Below are 14,303 nucleotides of genomic sequence, written 5' to 3' on the forward strand. Positions count from 1 at the left end.
AATTGTTCATTCAGTAGGATGATATAATTGACCATAATTTCGATACACAGTTCGTACAGAATTGTTATTTATGTATAACACTTAAACAAATTTAACGCAGTGAGCGGTTGTTAAGTGATCTATTTCGTAAATGTGTTGCTGCAACCTAACATTTGTCACTTTAAGCACTCGTGATTAATAACACCTCTCTGATTTACAGTGTGCCAACATAGGCAACTCGAATTGGATCACATGTACATACGTATATCTAAAATAGGTCAAGCGAAAAGAGATTGGTTGATCAGAGTTTGCAATTTAGACTTTATTAATAGAAATTACTATAACGAGTTCAAGATAAATTTTTACAAGTTCACAACAAAAATTAATCATTTATATATATTATTTTTATTTATTTTAAAATCTAGGTTTTTTAATTTTAATTTTTAATAACTTTTTATCATATTTTTTCACTCTCTTATAAAATTGTGATTTTGAATGTTGCCAATTTTTCTTTCACAAACATATATAATAATTGCAAAATACAAACATTATTAGTTTTATATATACCTTTTTTCAATCTGCTCAAAATTTCGTGCTGCTTGGACCAAAATATCAAGTTCCTGTGATAGTTATTATTCTGACGTCTGTCGACGTTGTGTCGTTACAATGGAGTTTCCATATTCTTTTAAAATCGGTATGTTAATCTATATTATTATTTTAAACTCACTATCTATAAAACTCAACCATAAACTATGATTATATTATCTGGCTGTACATATTGACTGTTTTGCAATTTCCGCTCTTAACATTGCGACATAAAAATGACCATGAGAGCAGCATTCCTTTCGCAAATCGATGCCTTTCACGTTGAGCGTCTGCCCTTGTAATTTATTTATTGTTATTGCGTTAAATTAAGATTTTCTGAAATTAGTTTTAAATATAGCAAACAGACACCTGTTAGTTAAATATGTCTAATGCCTTTAAAACTAACTTCGTTCCATTACGCTGATATTGTTTATCGAAATCCCTCAGTAGCATGATAATAATTTTACACTATCTTTGCAGAACCAAATATTGAAAACATCGAAGACACGTTCGATTCAGCTAACTTAATTAAATGTAAAGTTAAGGTAAATGAATCATAACTATGTTATTCGTAACCCTTAAAAATACATTCAAGTTTTATTTTAAAGTTGGAAGATGTGAAAACAGAATATAATAGCGGTGAAGAAAATAATACAAACAATGTAGATGACATGCTCGAAACAGGTTTTAATTATTTATGTATTGATTAAAATTATATTTTGACACAGTTAAATTATGGATTATTTTATAATTTCAGATGTGCACGATGTTAAAGATATACTTAAAGTAAGTACTACATGTGTTGACATTTCATCTCATCGAAATTTGAATATTAATTTGGATACACAAGTAATAGTCTTTGATATTTGTACAAATATGAATATTTATTCATTTAGTAAATTATTTTTAGAAACAACACATTCAGCACAGCGATTCTTATAAACTTAAATGTAATAAATGTGGAAAAGAATGTAAAACTAAAAGCAATCTTTCACAACATATGGAAATTCATAGAAATTACTATGACTTTGAATGTGATAAATGTGAAAAAGTATTTAAAACTAAAATTAGTATTATACACCATATGAAAATTCATAATGATGTTCGTGAATATGGATGTAAAAAATGTGGAAAAGCATTCAAAACTAACAGTAGTCTTTCGCACCATCAGAAGAGTCATAGCGATGCTCGTGACTTTAAATGTGAACAATGTGGAAAAGCGTTCAAAACTAAAGGAAATCTGTCAGTTCACATGAACATTCATACCGATTCTTCTACGTTTGAATGTAGTATATGCGGAAAAAAATTAAAATTTCAACATAATCTCTTACGACATATGAAAACACATATCGATGCTCGCGATTTCGGATGTAAAATATGCGGAAAGGTATTCAAAACTAAACAGACTCTCACGGAACATATTCACATTCATACCGATTCTTATGATTTTTCATGTAGTAAATGTGATAAAAAGTTCAAATTTCAACATAATCTTATACGTCACATGAAAACTCATAGTGACGCTCGTGAATTTGAATGTAAAAAATGTGGAAAATCGTATAAAACCAAAAACATTCTTTCACAACATATGAAAATACACAGTGATGCTCATGAATTTATATGCGATACGTGTGGAAAAATATTCAGAACTAGAAGTAGTATTTCAAATCATTTAAAAATTCATACAGATTCTTGTGAGTTTGAATGTCACAAATGTGGAAAAGCATTCAAAATGAAACTCAACCTCGTAAATCATTTAAATATTCATACTGATTTTTATGATTTTAAATGTGAAAAGTGTGGAAAAGCATTTAAAACTAAAAACAATCTCTCGCACCATATGCAAACTCATAGTGACGTTCGTCACCATGGATGTGAAAAATGTGGAAAAGCTTTCAAAACTAAAACTCATCTTATACACCACATGGAAATCCACCGCGATGGCAATATGTTTAAATGTGACATATGTGAAAAAGCATTCAAAACAAGCTACAGTCTTTCAAATCATAGGAAAGGTCATAGCGATGCTTGTGACTTTGAATGTGAAAAATGTGGAAAGGCTTTCAGAATTAACAGCGGTCTTTTGCGCCATATGAAAAGTCATAGCGATGTCCGTGATTTTGAATGTGAAATATGTACAAAAGCATTTAAATCTAAAAACAATCTTTTACAGCATATGAAAACTCATATTGAGCAATCTGTTTCGAACCAGAAGCCTGAAACTAAGAATAATAATTTACTAATCAAACTTAGATAATAATTATTTTAGACAAATATATGTACTATACAATTGTAGTAATATTTAGAGACGAAATATACTCAAATAATTTTATGTTGTGTTATTCCTTAATAAATTTACCTGGCAATATAAAATCAGCAGAAGTCCTTGGAGTATGAGTTTATTGTTGCATGTTTTCAAAACTAACCAATAAAAAATCGATAAACATTCGCATAAACGATTAGTATCTTTCTAAATAGCATCAACATATTTTAAACTATAAATTAGTAGATGATAATAATTTAGTTGAGATATTTAATAATTCTTCAAGGTGAATGTTTTTTTAAATATTATGTTTAATGTCTAGTAGAGGCAATAAATAAAATATAGTTTCATCATTGTGGGCTTCTTTTTTGATGAAAACGGATATTATATAGTATTGATGAATTTAATACATAATTATCTATGTTAAATAGCAAGGTTAAGATTAATTTGTATAAAGTTTATGCGTTTTTTTAATTAATAAGTCAAATGAAAATTAACAGAATTTTTATAAAAGTAAACTATTGACGATTTGCCTCACTCAAAGCAAGTGAGATGAGATAAACTAATAATTTCTAGAGATTTTTAGAACTAAGCTTTTTTGTTACTCTTCCTTCTTAGTGCGAATAAATACTACTAAAACTAAATTATTGTAAAATATTTTTTGGATAATTTCTTACTATTCTTTTTAATTTAGATAAATAATGTTTTTTCAATATTTTTTTTATATAACTTGTCTTGTACCTAAGGATTCTTACAAGATTTTTATATATGTAAAATTGGCCATCTAAATCTGCCATCCGCTAAAGCTGAAATGTTATTTTATAATTAATAAATTAGATGTGATTGGTTGCAATTTAGTATCGTCTCACTACTTAAATTACCCCGTCGTAACGCATGTTGCAAATAAATATTTACAATAAATTATATAATATAGTAAGTCTATAGTAAAACTGAAATATAAACATATTTAATTATTTTACCAAATTAAAAAATACTTTTTTGTATTAACTTAAAAGTTTACTTTTATTGCTAGAAAGATTTATTAATATTATATTTATATAATATTTAAAATGTAATACTACCCCTTAAAATGTTGATAGATGCGTTTTTTATAGCTTTTACTTTTAACTTGACTGCTCAAAAATATGCATATTTGGACCAAAACAATAAGTTATTGCTTATTTGACATCTGTCAATGCTGACTTGTTACAATGGCGCATCATTTTATAAAAACGGGTATTATATTAATCTAATTTATTAATCTAATGTGTGCGCATACACACAAAGTATTTTTAGTCCCCCTTAAAAATAAAAATTGAATTTTTCAATTAAAATTAAAAAAGTGACAATAAAATATTTTTACTTCATAATTTTATACGTTATCTTCGCAGAACCGGACATTGAAAACAACGAAGAAACATTTAATTCTGTTAGTACAATCGAATGTAGAGTTAAGGTAATTAAAATAGAATATCTATACATGTAACTCTTAAAACACTTACCATCCTAAATATTGCTTTTTATTTAAGTTGAAAGATGTAAAAATAGAATATAACAACACTGAAGATAATACTGTGCACAATCAAGACGACATGTTCGAGATAGGTTAAAATTATTTATATATTTTATATTGTAACATTTTGACATAATTAAATTAAATATTTTATAATTTCAGAATTACACGATGTAAAAGATATACTTAAAGGAAATATAATAGATGCGGATATTTTATCTAACCAAATTTTGCAAGATACTTTGGAAACACAAGTAATAGTCAAATTGATTATTATTTATACGTACCTAGTATATGCCTACTTATAACTAATTTAACTAATAAAATATAATAAATTTATAGGGACAACGAAAAGAAGAGTATGAAAAATCTTGCATTGTTCAGCTTGGTGGTTTTTATAACTTTAATTGTAGCAAATGTGGAAAAACATTCAAAACTAAAAGCAATCTTAACCAACATATGGAAATTCATAGAAATTCCTATGACTATGAATGCGAAAAATGTGGAAAAGTATTTAAAACTAAAATGAATATTGTTCATCATATGAAAACTCATATCAACATTCGTGAGTATGAATGTAAAAAATGCGGAAAAGCGTTCAAAACTAAAACATGTCTTACACGTCACATGGAAACTCATGACAAAAATCATAAATTTGTATGTGAAATATGTGGAATAGCATTCAAAACTAATGGTAGTCGTTCACAACATAAGAAAATTCATGTTGATACCCGTGATTTTGAATGTGAAATTTGCAGAAAAGGCTTCAAAACTAAAGGAAATCTTTTAGTGCATATGCACACTCATTCCGATCCTTTAGAATGTAGTATATGTGGGAAAAAAATAAAATTTCAATTTAATCTCTTAAAACATATGAAAACTCATAGCAAAGTTCGTGACTTTGAATGTGAAATTTGTGGAAAAGCATTCAAAACTAATAGTAGTCGTTCACACCATAGGAAAATTCATGTTGAGACCCGTGATTTTGGATGTGAAATTTGCGGAAAACGCTACAAAACTAAAGGAAATCTTTCAGTGCATATGCACATTCATTCCGATTCTTTAGAATGTAATACGTGTGGGAAAAAAGTAAATTTTCGACATAATCTCTTAAAACATATGAAAACTCATAGCGACGCTTGTGACTTTGAATGTGAAATTTGTGGAAAAGCATTCAAAACTAAACGTATTCTTTCAGAACATTTGCAGATTCATACGGATACTTATAATTTTGAATGTAGTAAATGTGAAAAAAAATTTAAATTTCAACAACATCTTTTACGACATATGAAAAGTCATAGTGAAGTCCGTGACTTTCATTGTAAAAAAAAAATATGTGGAAAATCATTTAAAACAAAAAGTACTCTCTTACAGCATATGATAATCCACAAAAAATCCAATGATTATGAATGTGATAAATGTGGAAAAGCATTCAAAACTAAAAACCGCATTTCAGTTCACCTGAAAACTCATAACGATTCTCTTAACTTTGGATGTGATATATGTGGAAAATTATTCAAAACGAGATCTAACCTAATACTTCATTTAAATATTCATAGTGATTATTATATTTTTAAATGTGAACAATGTGGAAAAGTATTTAAAAGTAAAAACAATTTTCTGTATCATATGAAAAGTCATAGCGATGTTCGTGATTTTGATTGTGAAAAATGTGGAAAGGCATTTAAAAGTAAAGGCAATCTTTCACAACATATGGAAACACACAGCAGCGGTCATGATCATGAATGTGAAACATGTGGAAAAACCTTCAAAACTAACAGTAGTATTTCACGCCACAGGAGAAGTCATAGAGATATTTGTGCTTTTCATTGTAAAATATGTGGAAAGACATTTAAAACTAAAAACATTCTTTTGAATCATAGAAAAAGTCATAGTGATATTCGTACCTTTGAGTGTGAAAAATGTGGTAAAGCATTTAATACTAATTACAATCTTTTACAACATATGAAAACTCATAGCGATAATCGTGACTTTGGATGTGAATTATGTGAAAAGGCATTCAAAACAAAAACTAATCTTTTACACCATATCGAAACTCATAGTAATATTCGTAACTTTGAGTGTGAAATATGTGGAAAGACATTTAAAACTAACAACATTCTTTCGAATCATAGAAAAAGTCATAGTGATATTCGTAACTTTGAGTGTGAAAAATGTGGTAAAGCATTTAAAACTAATTACAATCTTTTACAACATATGAAAACTCATAGCGATGATCGTGCCTTTGGATGTGAATTATGTGGAAAGGCATTCAAAACAAAAACTAATCTTTTACACCATATGGAAACTCATAGTAATATTCGTAACTTTGAGTGTGAAAAATGTGGTAAAGCATTTAAAACTAATTACAATTTTTTACAACATATAAAAACTCATAGTGATGATTGTGACTTTGGATGTGAATTATGTGGAAAGGTATTCAAAACAAAAACTAATCTTTCACACCATATGGAAACTCATAGTGATGGTCATAACTGTGAATGTGATATATGTGGAAAAGCATTTAAAACCATCAGCAGTCTTTCACACCATAAGAGAACTCATTGTGATGTTCAAGATTTTGAATGTGGAACATGAGGAAAAACATATAAAATTAAAAACAATTTATCACAGCGTATGAAAGTTCATAGTAAACAATGCTTCTGGCCTACGGAATTCATAACATCGGTGAATATCCCACAGGAAGGTGCTGTAAACTAATCATATAAGTGATCGAATTACTTAAAATGGAAGCTTGTATGTACATATATAATTTTTGCAAGACTATTTTAGTAAAATACCAATTTTGCATGTAACTACTAAGTTGAACATTTCCATAAAGTGGCCGATAGTATGTATAATAGTTCAAAGTTTCACTATTATTGGATATATTTTGTATAATATAAATTTATATTAATATGACTAAAAATTGTTATTCACAAGATATCAAAAGTTATGTGTTATTTTTTGTTCAAGACATTGTAAAATTAATTTTACAAAAATTTGGCTGTAAATAAAAGAAAAAAAATGTTATCCAATAATACTAGCATAAAAGTTTTTTTATTGTTTCTACACTTTAAATAATGATAATTTGGTGGATAATTTGTGGCAATTATTCACAGATTGAGCCGCAACAGTAGTATTTTATTAAAAGTTGATAATAGTTTAGATGTTTGATATTAAAACATATGCGAGTGAACGGTGGACGAGGCACCACCGATCATTGTCTTCTCATCGAGGTCCACCAAAACAATGTGCTGCTCTCCGCCGGTGTCACGTCAGTGGTCGAAAAATGGCCCCCCCACAAAACGAATAAATTAATTTTTGTACTGTATTTTAATTTTTATATGTAATAACCAAGGACAACAACCATAGTTCTTAAGTTTGCGATTACGAAGAAGTTGCCTCTTATTTTTTTATCAATAGTATACTGAAACTTTGTGACAAATCCGATCGTGTGTGGTGTGAAAAAACACAAATGTGTCTGGACGAACGGATTGGACACAGACACGCAGATCCGAGTCTGTGCGGGAAAACGACGGCTTAAAGTATTTTTTGTTAAAATATGTCTCTTAAGTGATTACCTGGGCCTTTCTTAATTTGCTCCAAAGTTGCTGCCAACGTCTAAAATAATATTTTAGTGATAAGGTTTTATTACTTAATGTCCCGTTGCAAAAGAATGCCCATGTAAAAGATTCTTATTATATCTCTATACAATAAAAAAAATAATATAAATTTAAAATGCACAAGTATCGATTATTGATGCTCTTATATACGTAAATACTACATTCATTAATATATAATAAAAAATATAGTTTTAATTACACTAAAATTGAAGTTATTATCACTATTAAAAATTTATTAAGTATCTATGTGAAATATGGTTTACAATATCGATAGAAATATCCATGTTTTTTATGCAGCCCTCCACTCTCCACTCTGGTCAATTAAAAGGTAATTAAAATGTATCACAATCGTATTACCCGCACCCAATGACTTACAGTATTTTTTGTTAAAATTTGTTTCTTCAGTTATTATATGACCCGAGCCATTTCCATTCGCCTTTATTAATTTGTACCAAAGTTGCCGCCATCGGTAGGTATATCGTCTAAAATATCTAAATAAGATTTTGCTGATAAGGTTTTATTACTTTATGAACCACCTGTCACTTTATATTATTACTGTTGAAAATATATTTTTTGACATTTTTTTATCAAAGTTAGTGAGACATCATGTATTGTAAACTAAATTCATGTGTTAAAAATAATTGTAAATCTTGTAATTGATTATTGTTTTTAGTTGAAATGCAGTATCATCTAAAAACATTAAAGCTGATGTTCAATAAGACTGGTGTCCGAGTTCAGACAATTTGTGTTTGTGGCGAAGCTTGGACAGATCTGCGTGTGTGTGCTTAGCTGTTAACTAAAATGCTTTTAACTAATAAAAAAATAACTAACTAACTAGTATACTGTTGGTGTTTCAATATTATCAAAATTAAAATAATGTACATATTAATAAAATAATGAACGTGACCGGGCTTTTAGTGTTTGAGTTTAAAAGATTTTTGCTGGCTGAAAAGGCAAATTGTGTGCCATTTAGGCCTTTGACCATAGAGTAAAGGAATATATTATTTGTTTACTCTATGCCTTTGACCGAAGCATTACCTTCTTATAAGATAAGCCTTACATCAGCTATTTAAATTTTACAGAAATTACGGAACTTGAAAAATTCAATAGTAAAAAGAATCGTCATTTAACTATATTTTAATTTTCAATTCGCTTACCGTTTTAATGATTAGTTGTTGGTAGTTTTTTTAACTACTGAAGGCAACGGTCAAAGTTGCCGGCGATCACTTCACAGTGAGCTGTCAAGATCTACGGTTCGTTTTATCGTCAACCAACTTACACCATAGCCATGACTACCCTCGAGCAGTTAAGGAAAATGACCAAAGTCGTCGCCGACACCGGTGACTTCGAAGGTAACTCTTCAGATAACCTATAAAATATTCAAAACAAACATCACACACGTGAATTAGAAAGGCACTTGCTATTGAAAAAAGACATGACCCCAAATCATACGATCACATGTTTTCCATAACCTTGATACACTTATCAATCGCCGTAAACAATTTGCGGTGAAGTGTGCCTTCGTTATAACTTAAACATCAACGATAAGCACTTTGAATCACAAAAGGTCACCTTCGAGAATGATGTGCATAAAAACAAGGTTGATTGCTAATAAACAATTCTGATTTGTAGATGATAAATCTGCGTTATCCATTTTTTTGATTTTTTTTGTTTTTTTAGATATGAAAACTTACAAGCCCTTGGAAGCCACTACGAATCCTTCTCTTCTTTTATCGGCTGCCCAATTGCCACAGTATAGCAAATTAATCGACAAGGCAATTGCATATGGAAAAGAAAATGGAACGTATGTATTTTTTAAATTATAACAAATAACAAAAAAAATGACAAACACCTTGGTCTTTATTATATTATTCAGGTTTAGAATAAAAATAGCATACGGGCAGAATTAAAAATATATGACGATTATGTGAATTACAAAAATTATAACATTTATAAATAATAAATGGGGAATAAATTATCTCGCTTGCATCTATGTAAACTGTTGGTCAGAACAGTGAACACCCCACGAATAACTCACCGAATCTATTTAATTGTATGTAGGATGCGAAGGTATTCAGAGCAACGAACGAAGCGGGAATAGCGACAGAGCGGCGTGAGAGAGCAAGTTTGGCATGTGTTGACATCTGATAATGTTGTGAGCCCAGCCAAACAAGTTGACCAAACTCTTATTTTGACCATCTCTCAACATAATACTCCCCTTGAGATTAAAATACAGAAAAAAATCTGTCAAAATAATTCTTACCATTTAATATAAATTCTGACCACCACTGTATTAAAATTCTGACCGGAAAAATACGAACCATTTCATATTGAAAATATATTATTTTAATTATCATTAAGTCATTATAAAGTATTTGTGGTTAAAAAATGTTATCAAGTATAATCCTAGGGTAATCTGTTAGGTTACGATGGTCTTAATTTAATTTAAATAAATATATAACTAAAAAATATTAAACGCACATATTTAAAATCATCAATAGGCTTTTTATGGTTACTGAAACATATTTTAGTACGTTGCAATACAAAATAATCTAAGCTATTGAGTTGTTTATACACAGGCAAATTTTGCACGATTTCGCAGTGTGTGCGAATTCATAAAACATTTTTATTGTATACAATTTTTATTCATCAAAACATCGCAGTTTTTTTATTGACACCTTCAATCACCTCATAACTACAATATTTTATATAGAAAAGTTGTTAAATAGTCAATAGATAAAATGCCATTGGAAGAAAGACAATTAATTGGCTTACTGTCAGTAATGTGTGAATATATTATTTATGTACAGTAACAGATCGCAATCTCATTGTCATTTATATTTATTTTAGATCTAAAATAGTTGATTTATTTTCAATTAATAAAATCTTTTAATTGCAATTTTTAAATTCAAAAACCAGTGGAATAATTAGGAACATGTGTGTATTATCGGCAGATACATGTAGTGGGATATAGGCAGTAATTTTTATTGTTTAAATAAACATTCTATCTAGATATATATTTACTTGCTCATCGTGTTTAAAATTATATATTACTTCTGCATTGTTTATAACTGATTTAATATATCCTTGGTCAAAAATAGCATCACGTTTCACCAGTTGCATATGCTGCACAACCTATAGCAGTGAAATCTGCTTATATATAATATTATTTTTGATTATCAAACAAATTTTGAAGACAGTGACGATTGGTTTACAATCTTCCAATAAGATATTTGCTGATCTGTTAAAATGATTTTATCAATAATTTTCAATTTATGGGTCATTTAAAATCAAAATTGAAACCCAATTAATTTACTTCTGAAATATATTAATTTTAATTTAAAGCAATATATTTTTTGTACAAAGAAATTTCATAGGACCTTAAACTACAGTTGTTGGCAGGTTATAACAGCTAATATGGGTTTAATTAAATTGAATACATAATTTATGGCTTTGTTGCGCTAACAAAAAATTACAGAGTGTGTGTACAAAAAGTTTTGGTCTCTATTCAAAAGAAAAAATAAAGTAGTAATATATTTTTTATTTAGTACAAATATTCATTCCATAGATGGTAGCTTTTGCAGGTAGTTACTACAAAACTTGTCGTTAAACATCAGAGATCAAAAAGTTGATTCTATCCGACTCGCAGATTAAAGTCAGTCCCGTCAGTCAAGTGTTTTGTATCGAACATAAAAAAATATGTTTGTGTTTGGTTTTGACTATATATTCAAAGGTTTAGTCAGTCTCTAATATCCTTATCTAAAACAACTAGTATGTTTTATCCTTATGTCTGTTTAATTCATATATTATGTCTGATTTCTATTTTTAGTACAAAGGATGATCAGGTGACTGAAGCCATGGATTTACTGTCTGTCCTTATTGGTGTTGAAATATTGAAGATCATTCCAGGAAGAGTATCGACTGAAGTCGATGCTAGGTAACATATTGTCGTTTTTACCATACATAAGAAACTTTTAAACTGAAGTTTATGAATTAATTTCTGCAAATAATTGTTTTTTTTGCTCATTTCAATGTTTTGAATGGTTTAGGTTATCTTTCGATAAAAATGCAATGATCAAAAAAGCCATAAAGCTGATAAACCTATACAAAGATAATGGGGTTATCCCAGAACGTGTTTTGATCAAGCTTGCTTCTACTTGGGAAGGAATTCAAGCAGCAAAGTACTACAATATATAATGTTACTTTTTATTTTATATAATATCTAATACCTTTTAATCAATACTTACAGGGAATTGGAAAAGGGTTACCAAATTCACTGTAACCTCACGCTCTTATTTTCGTTTTGTCAAGCTAGCGCTTGCGGAGAAGCCAATGTAACATTGATATCTCCATTCGTTGGTCGCATTATGGATTGGTAAATATTTAATAAATTGTTAATTAAATATAAATATAGTTTTTTTTATAATTATTTCTTGTTTTAAAAGGTATGTTGCAAACACTGATAAAAAATCATTCGCTCCTAAAGAAGATCCTGGAGTAATATCCGTCACGCATATCTATAAATATTATAAAAAGTATGGTTACAAGACCGAAGTCATGGGCGCTTCGTTCAGAAACATTGGAGAGATTCGCGAACTGGCTGGTTGTGATCTTTTGACAATAAGTCCCAAGTTGTTGAAGGAGTTGGAGGCTTCTGAGGAGCCGTTGGAAAAAGTGAGTTATGAGTAAATAATATTTAAGCTACGATTGGACTGGTGAATATTTTGAATGAATTGTTTCAGAAATTGACAACGGTAAATTGCAGGGATTATGTGTGCGAGAAAATAAGGTATAACGAGGCTGAATTCCGTTTCGCTTTGAACGAAGACCAAATGGCTACGGACAAGTTGTCCGATGGCATCAGAAAGTTTGCAGCCGACGCTCGTAAACTCGAAGACGTTTTGAGAGCAAAGATGTAATTTTTCTAATGCGAAAGTTCAATCATATATTTTATAATGGGATATATTTTATATATATATATAAGTTTTAATTCTATTTTACATTCCTGTTTTGTACGTATATATAATTGATCTTTTTTAAAAATCTCTTGTAATAAATTAGATTGATTAGAAGTTTGAGTTTAATTTTAACACATTTCCTTTCGATGAGTGAGCTTTTCTAGAGATTATTTTTAAAATTTAAATTAAGCAAACCAATTGGTTTGTATAAGATATTTTGTGGAGATATTTCTACTTTCTATTGAGACGGAATATTTTCAGGTCTAAGAATAACATTGAAGATGTACGTATGTTGGAATATTCTCGTAAATAATCCTTAGAATATTTGAGGGGGTTTAATAACAATCATTCAAATTAAAGTTTAGATAAGAGAAATTTATTTTTAAATATGAATCAATGTTTTGATTGGTTTTTCTATTTCGAGTTTCGTCTTCTTCCGTACACCTCATAAAACGAAACTTGTGAGAAATGTAGGTTAATTTTTCTGCCCTTGAAGTTTTGAATTTATAACTGGCAGCTATGTTGATCGCAAGGTATTTTAAGGAAAGAAACATTTCATAATTAGTGTAATAGATTTTTTCTTCCATCTAATGGCAGCTTAATTCAATGTAATTTTTATTGCATAACAGACCCTGACTTTAATTTCGAAAAACAAACACGGCCTAGGGCGATAAAATAATCGTTTCTAAATGTGTGTCACTATGTGGCTAAACCCATAAATAACACTTCTATTAAATCATGTTCAGTACCAGCATAATGCAATATATTTATTTATATAATAATATTTAGAAACTTATTAGAAAAATAATAACATTATTAGAAACAGAAAATTATTTTATGTTTATATTGTTGGTTAAATTTATTTATTAAATATTCTTTTGTTATTTATTTATTTAGATTAAATTAAGACCATCGTAGCCGAACAGGTTAACCCAATGTGTCACAATGGTCGAAAACAAAAATTGTATTATTTCAATACATATGTATATAAATATATATAAACATACATAATTAAAATAAAAACTCATAAAATATAAAAATTAAATGATAGGAACTGGATCAGCTTCTCGTAGCTGACATTAAACAGGTCAATGTGTAATGCCAGCGCAATAAGGAGCCGGATAGCCACAGCCATAGACGAGTCGGCAAAAGGTGAACGTCCTAGCTCCAACGGTTATCAAAAGAGGACGCGATCGTGATTCTCAAAGACGTTCTGGAACCAAAACCTCGAGAATAGTTGGATTGTCGACAGCACCCTTGAGTAATTTGAAGAAATGCTTAGCGACATTCAACTTTTTGCGAGAACTCAGCGAATCGTATCCCAACGCTACTAAAAGAAAGGCGCTGGGATAAAAGAAACTTTTCAACTAAAAGGGAAT

At 29.2% G+C, this 14,303-nt stretch overlaps 3 protein-coding genes across 7 annotated transcripts; all 3 read left to right on the forward strand.

Annotated features, from left to right (window-relative positions):
• The first annotated feature begins 576 nt into the window (after positions 1–576).
• LOC148230082 (uncharacterized) lies at positions 577–2,896 on the forward strand. 5 transcript variants are annotated; one of them, XM_088196730.1, is made up of 5 exons: positions 577–673; positions 1,045–1,109; positions 1,173–1,248; positions 1,322–1,413; positions 1,475–2,896. In XM_088196730.1, the coding sequence occupies exons 1-5, from the start codon at positions 646–648 to the stop codon at positions 2,819–2,821; spliced, it is 1,608 nt and encodes a 535-aa protein (XP_088052856.1). In that variant the 5' UTR covers positions 577–645; the 3' UTR covers positions 2,822–2,896. The 5 variants fall into 5 exon arrangements, with proteins under 5 accessions (XP_088052856.1, XP_088052860.1, XP_088052857.1 ...); XM_088196731.1 differs by having other exon boundaries at positions 587–673; positions 1,322–1,350; XM_088196732.1 differs by having other exon boundaries at positions 610–673; positions 1,160–1,248.
• A 1,104-nt stretch (positions 2,897–4,000) lies between these two features.
• LOC148230083 (uncharacterized) lies at positions 4,001–7,394 on the forward strand. The gene is made up of 5 exons (XM_088196729.1): positions 4,001–4,063; positions 4,219–4,283; positions 4,357–4,432; positions 4,503–4,594; positions 4,683–7,394. Exons 1-5 carry the CDS (start codon positions 4,039–4,041, stop codon positions 6,936–6,938), a joined length of 2,514 nt encoding a protein of 837 aa, XP_088052855.1. The 5' UTR covers positions 4,001–4,038; the 3' UTR covers positions 6,939–7,394.
• A 1,764-nt stretch (positions 7,395–9,158) lies between these two features.
• Taldo (transaldolase) lies at positions 9,159–13,038 on the forward strand. Its single transcript, XM_088196735.1, has 7 exons — positions 9,159–9,318; positions 9,647–9,770; positions 11,796–11,903; positions 12,016–12,147; positions 12,216–12,341; positions 12,412–12,640; positions 12,709–13,038. The coding sequence occupies exons 1-7, from the start codon at positions 9,255–9,257 to the stop codon at positions 12,883–12,885; spliced, it is 960 nt and encodes a 319-aa protein (XP_088052861.1). The 5' UTR covers positions 9,159–9,254; the 3' UTR covers positions 12,886–13,038.
• Positions 13,039–14,303: the final 1,265 nt, after the last annotated feature.

Source organism: Plectrocnemia conspersa, unplaced genomic scaffold (assembly GCF_051122295.1).
Source record: "Plectrocnemia conspersa isolate PC_06_02 unplaced genomic scaffold, ASM5112229v1 ptg000011l, whole genome shotgun sequence".
Classification (NCBI taxonomy): Eukaryota; Metazoa; Arthropoda; class Insecta; order Trichoptera; family Polycentropodidae; genus Plectrocnemia; species Plectrocnemia conspersa.

Excerpts from the sequence above, each read along its gene's own strand:
- LOC148230082 (XM_088196730.1), top strand. The coding sequence starts at position 646 with ATGGAGTTTCCATATTCTTTTAAAATCG. Across the intron at positions 1,110-1,172 it reads TAATTAAATGTAAAGTTAAG|TTGGAAGATGTGAAAACAGA; the intron begins GTAAATGAATCA and ends TTTATTTTAAAG. Across the intron at positions 1,414-1,474 it reads ATATTAATTTGGATACACAA|AAACAACACATTCAGCACAG; the intron begins GTAATAGTCTTT and ends AATTATTTTTAG.
- LOC148230083 (XM_088196729.1), top strand. The coding sequence starts at position 4,039 with ATGGCGCATCATTTTATAAAAACGG. Across the intron at positions 4,064-4,218 it reads GCATCATTTTATAAAAACGG|AACCGGACATTGAAAACAAC; the intron begins GTATTATATTAA and ends TTATCTTCGCAG. Across the intron at positions 4,433-4,502 it reads AGACGACATGTTCGAGATAG|AATTACACGATGTAAAAGAT; the intron begins GTTAAAATTATT and ends TTATAATTTCAG.
- Taldo (XM_088196735.1), top strand. The coding sequence starts at position 9,255 with ATGACTACCCTCGAGCAGTTAAGGAAAATGACCAAAGTCGTCGCCGAC. Across the intron at positions 9,771-11,795 it reads TATGGAAAAGAAAATGGAAC|TACAAAGGATGATCAGGTGA; the intron begins GTATGTATTTTT and ends TTCTATTTTTAG. Across the intron at positions 12,148-12,215 it reads GAAGGAATTCAAGCAGCAAA|GGAATTGGAAAAGGGTTACC; the intron begins GTACTACAATAT and ends CAATACTTACAG.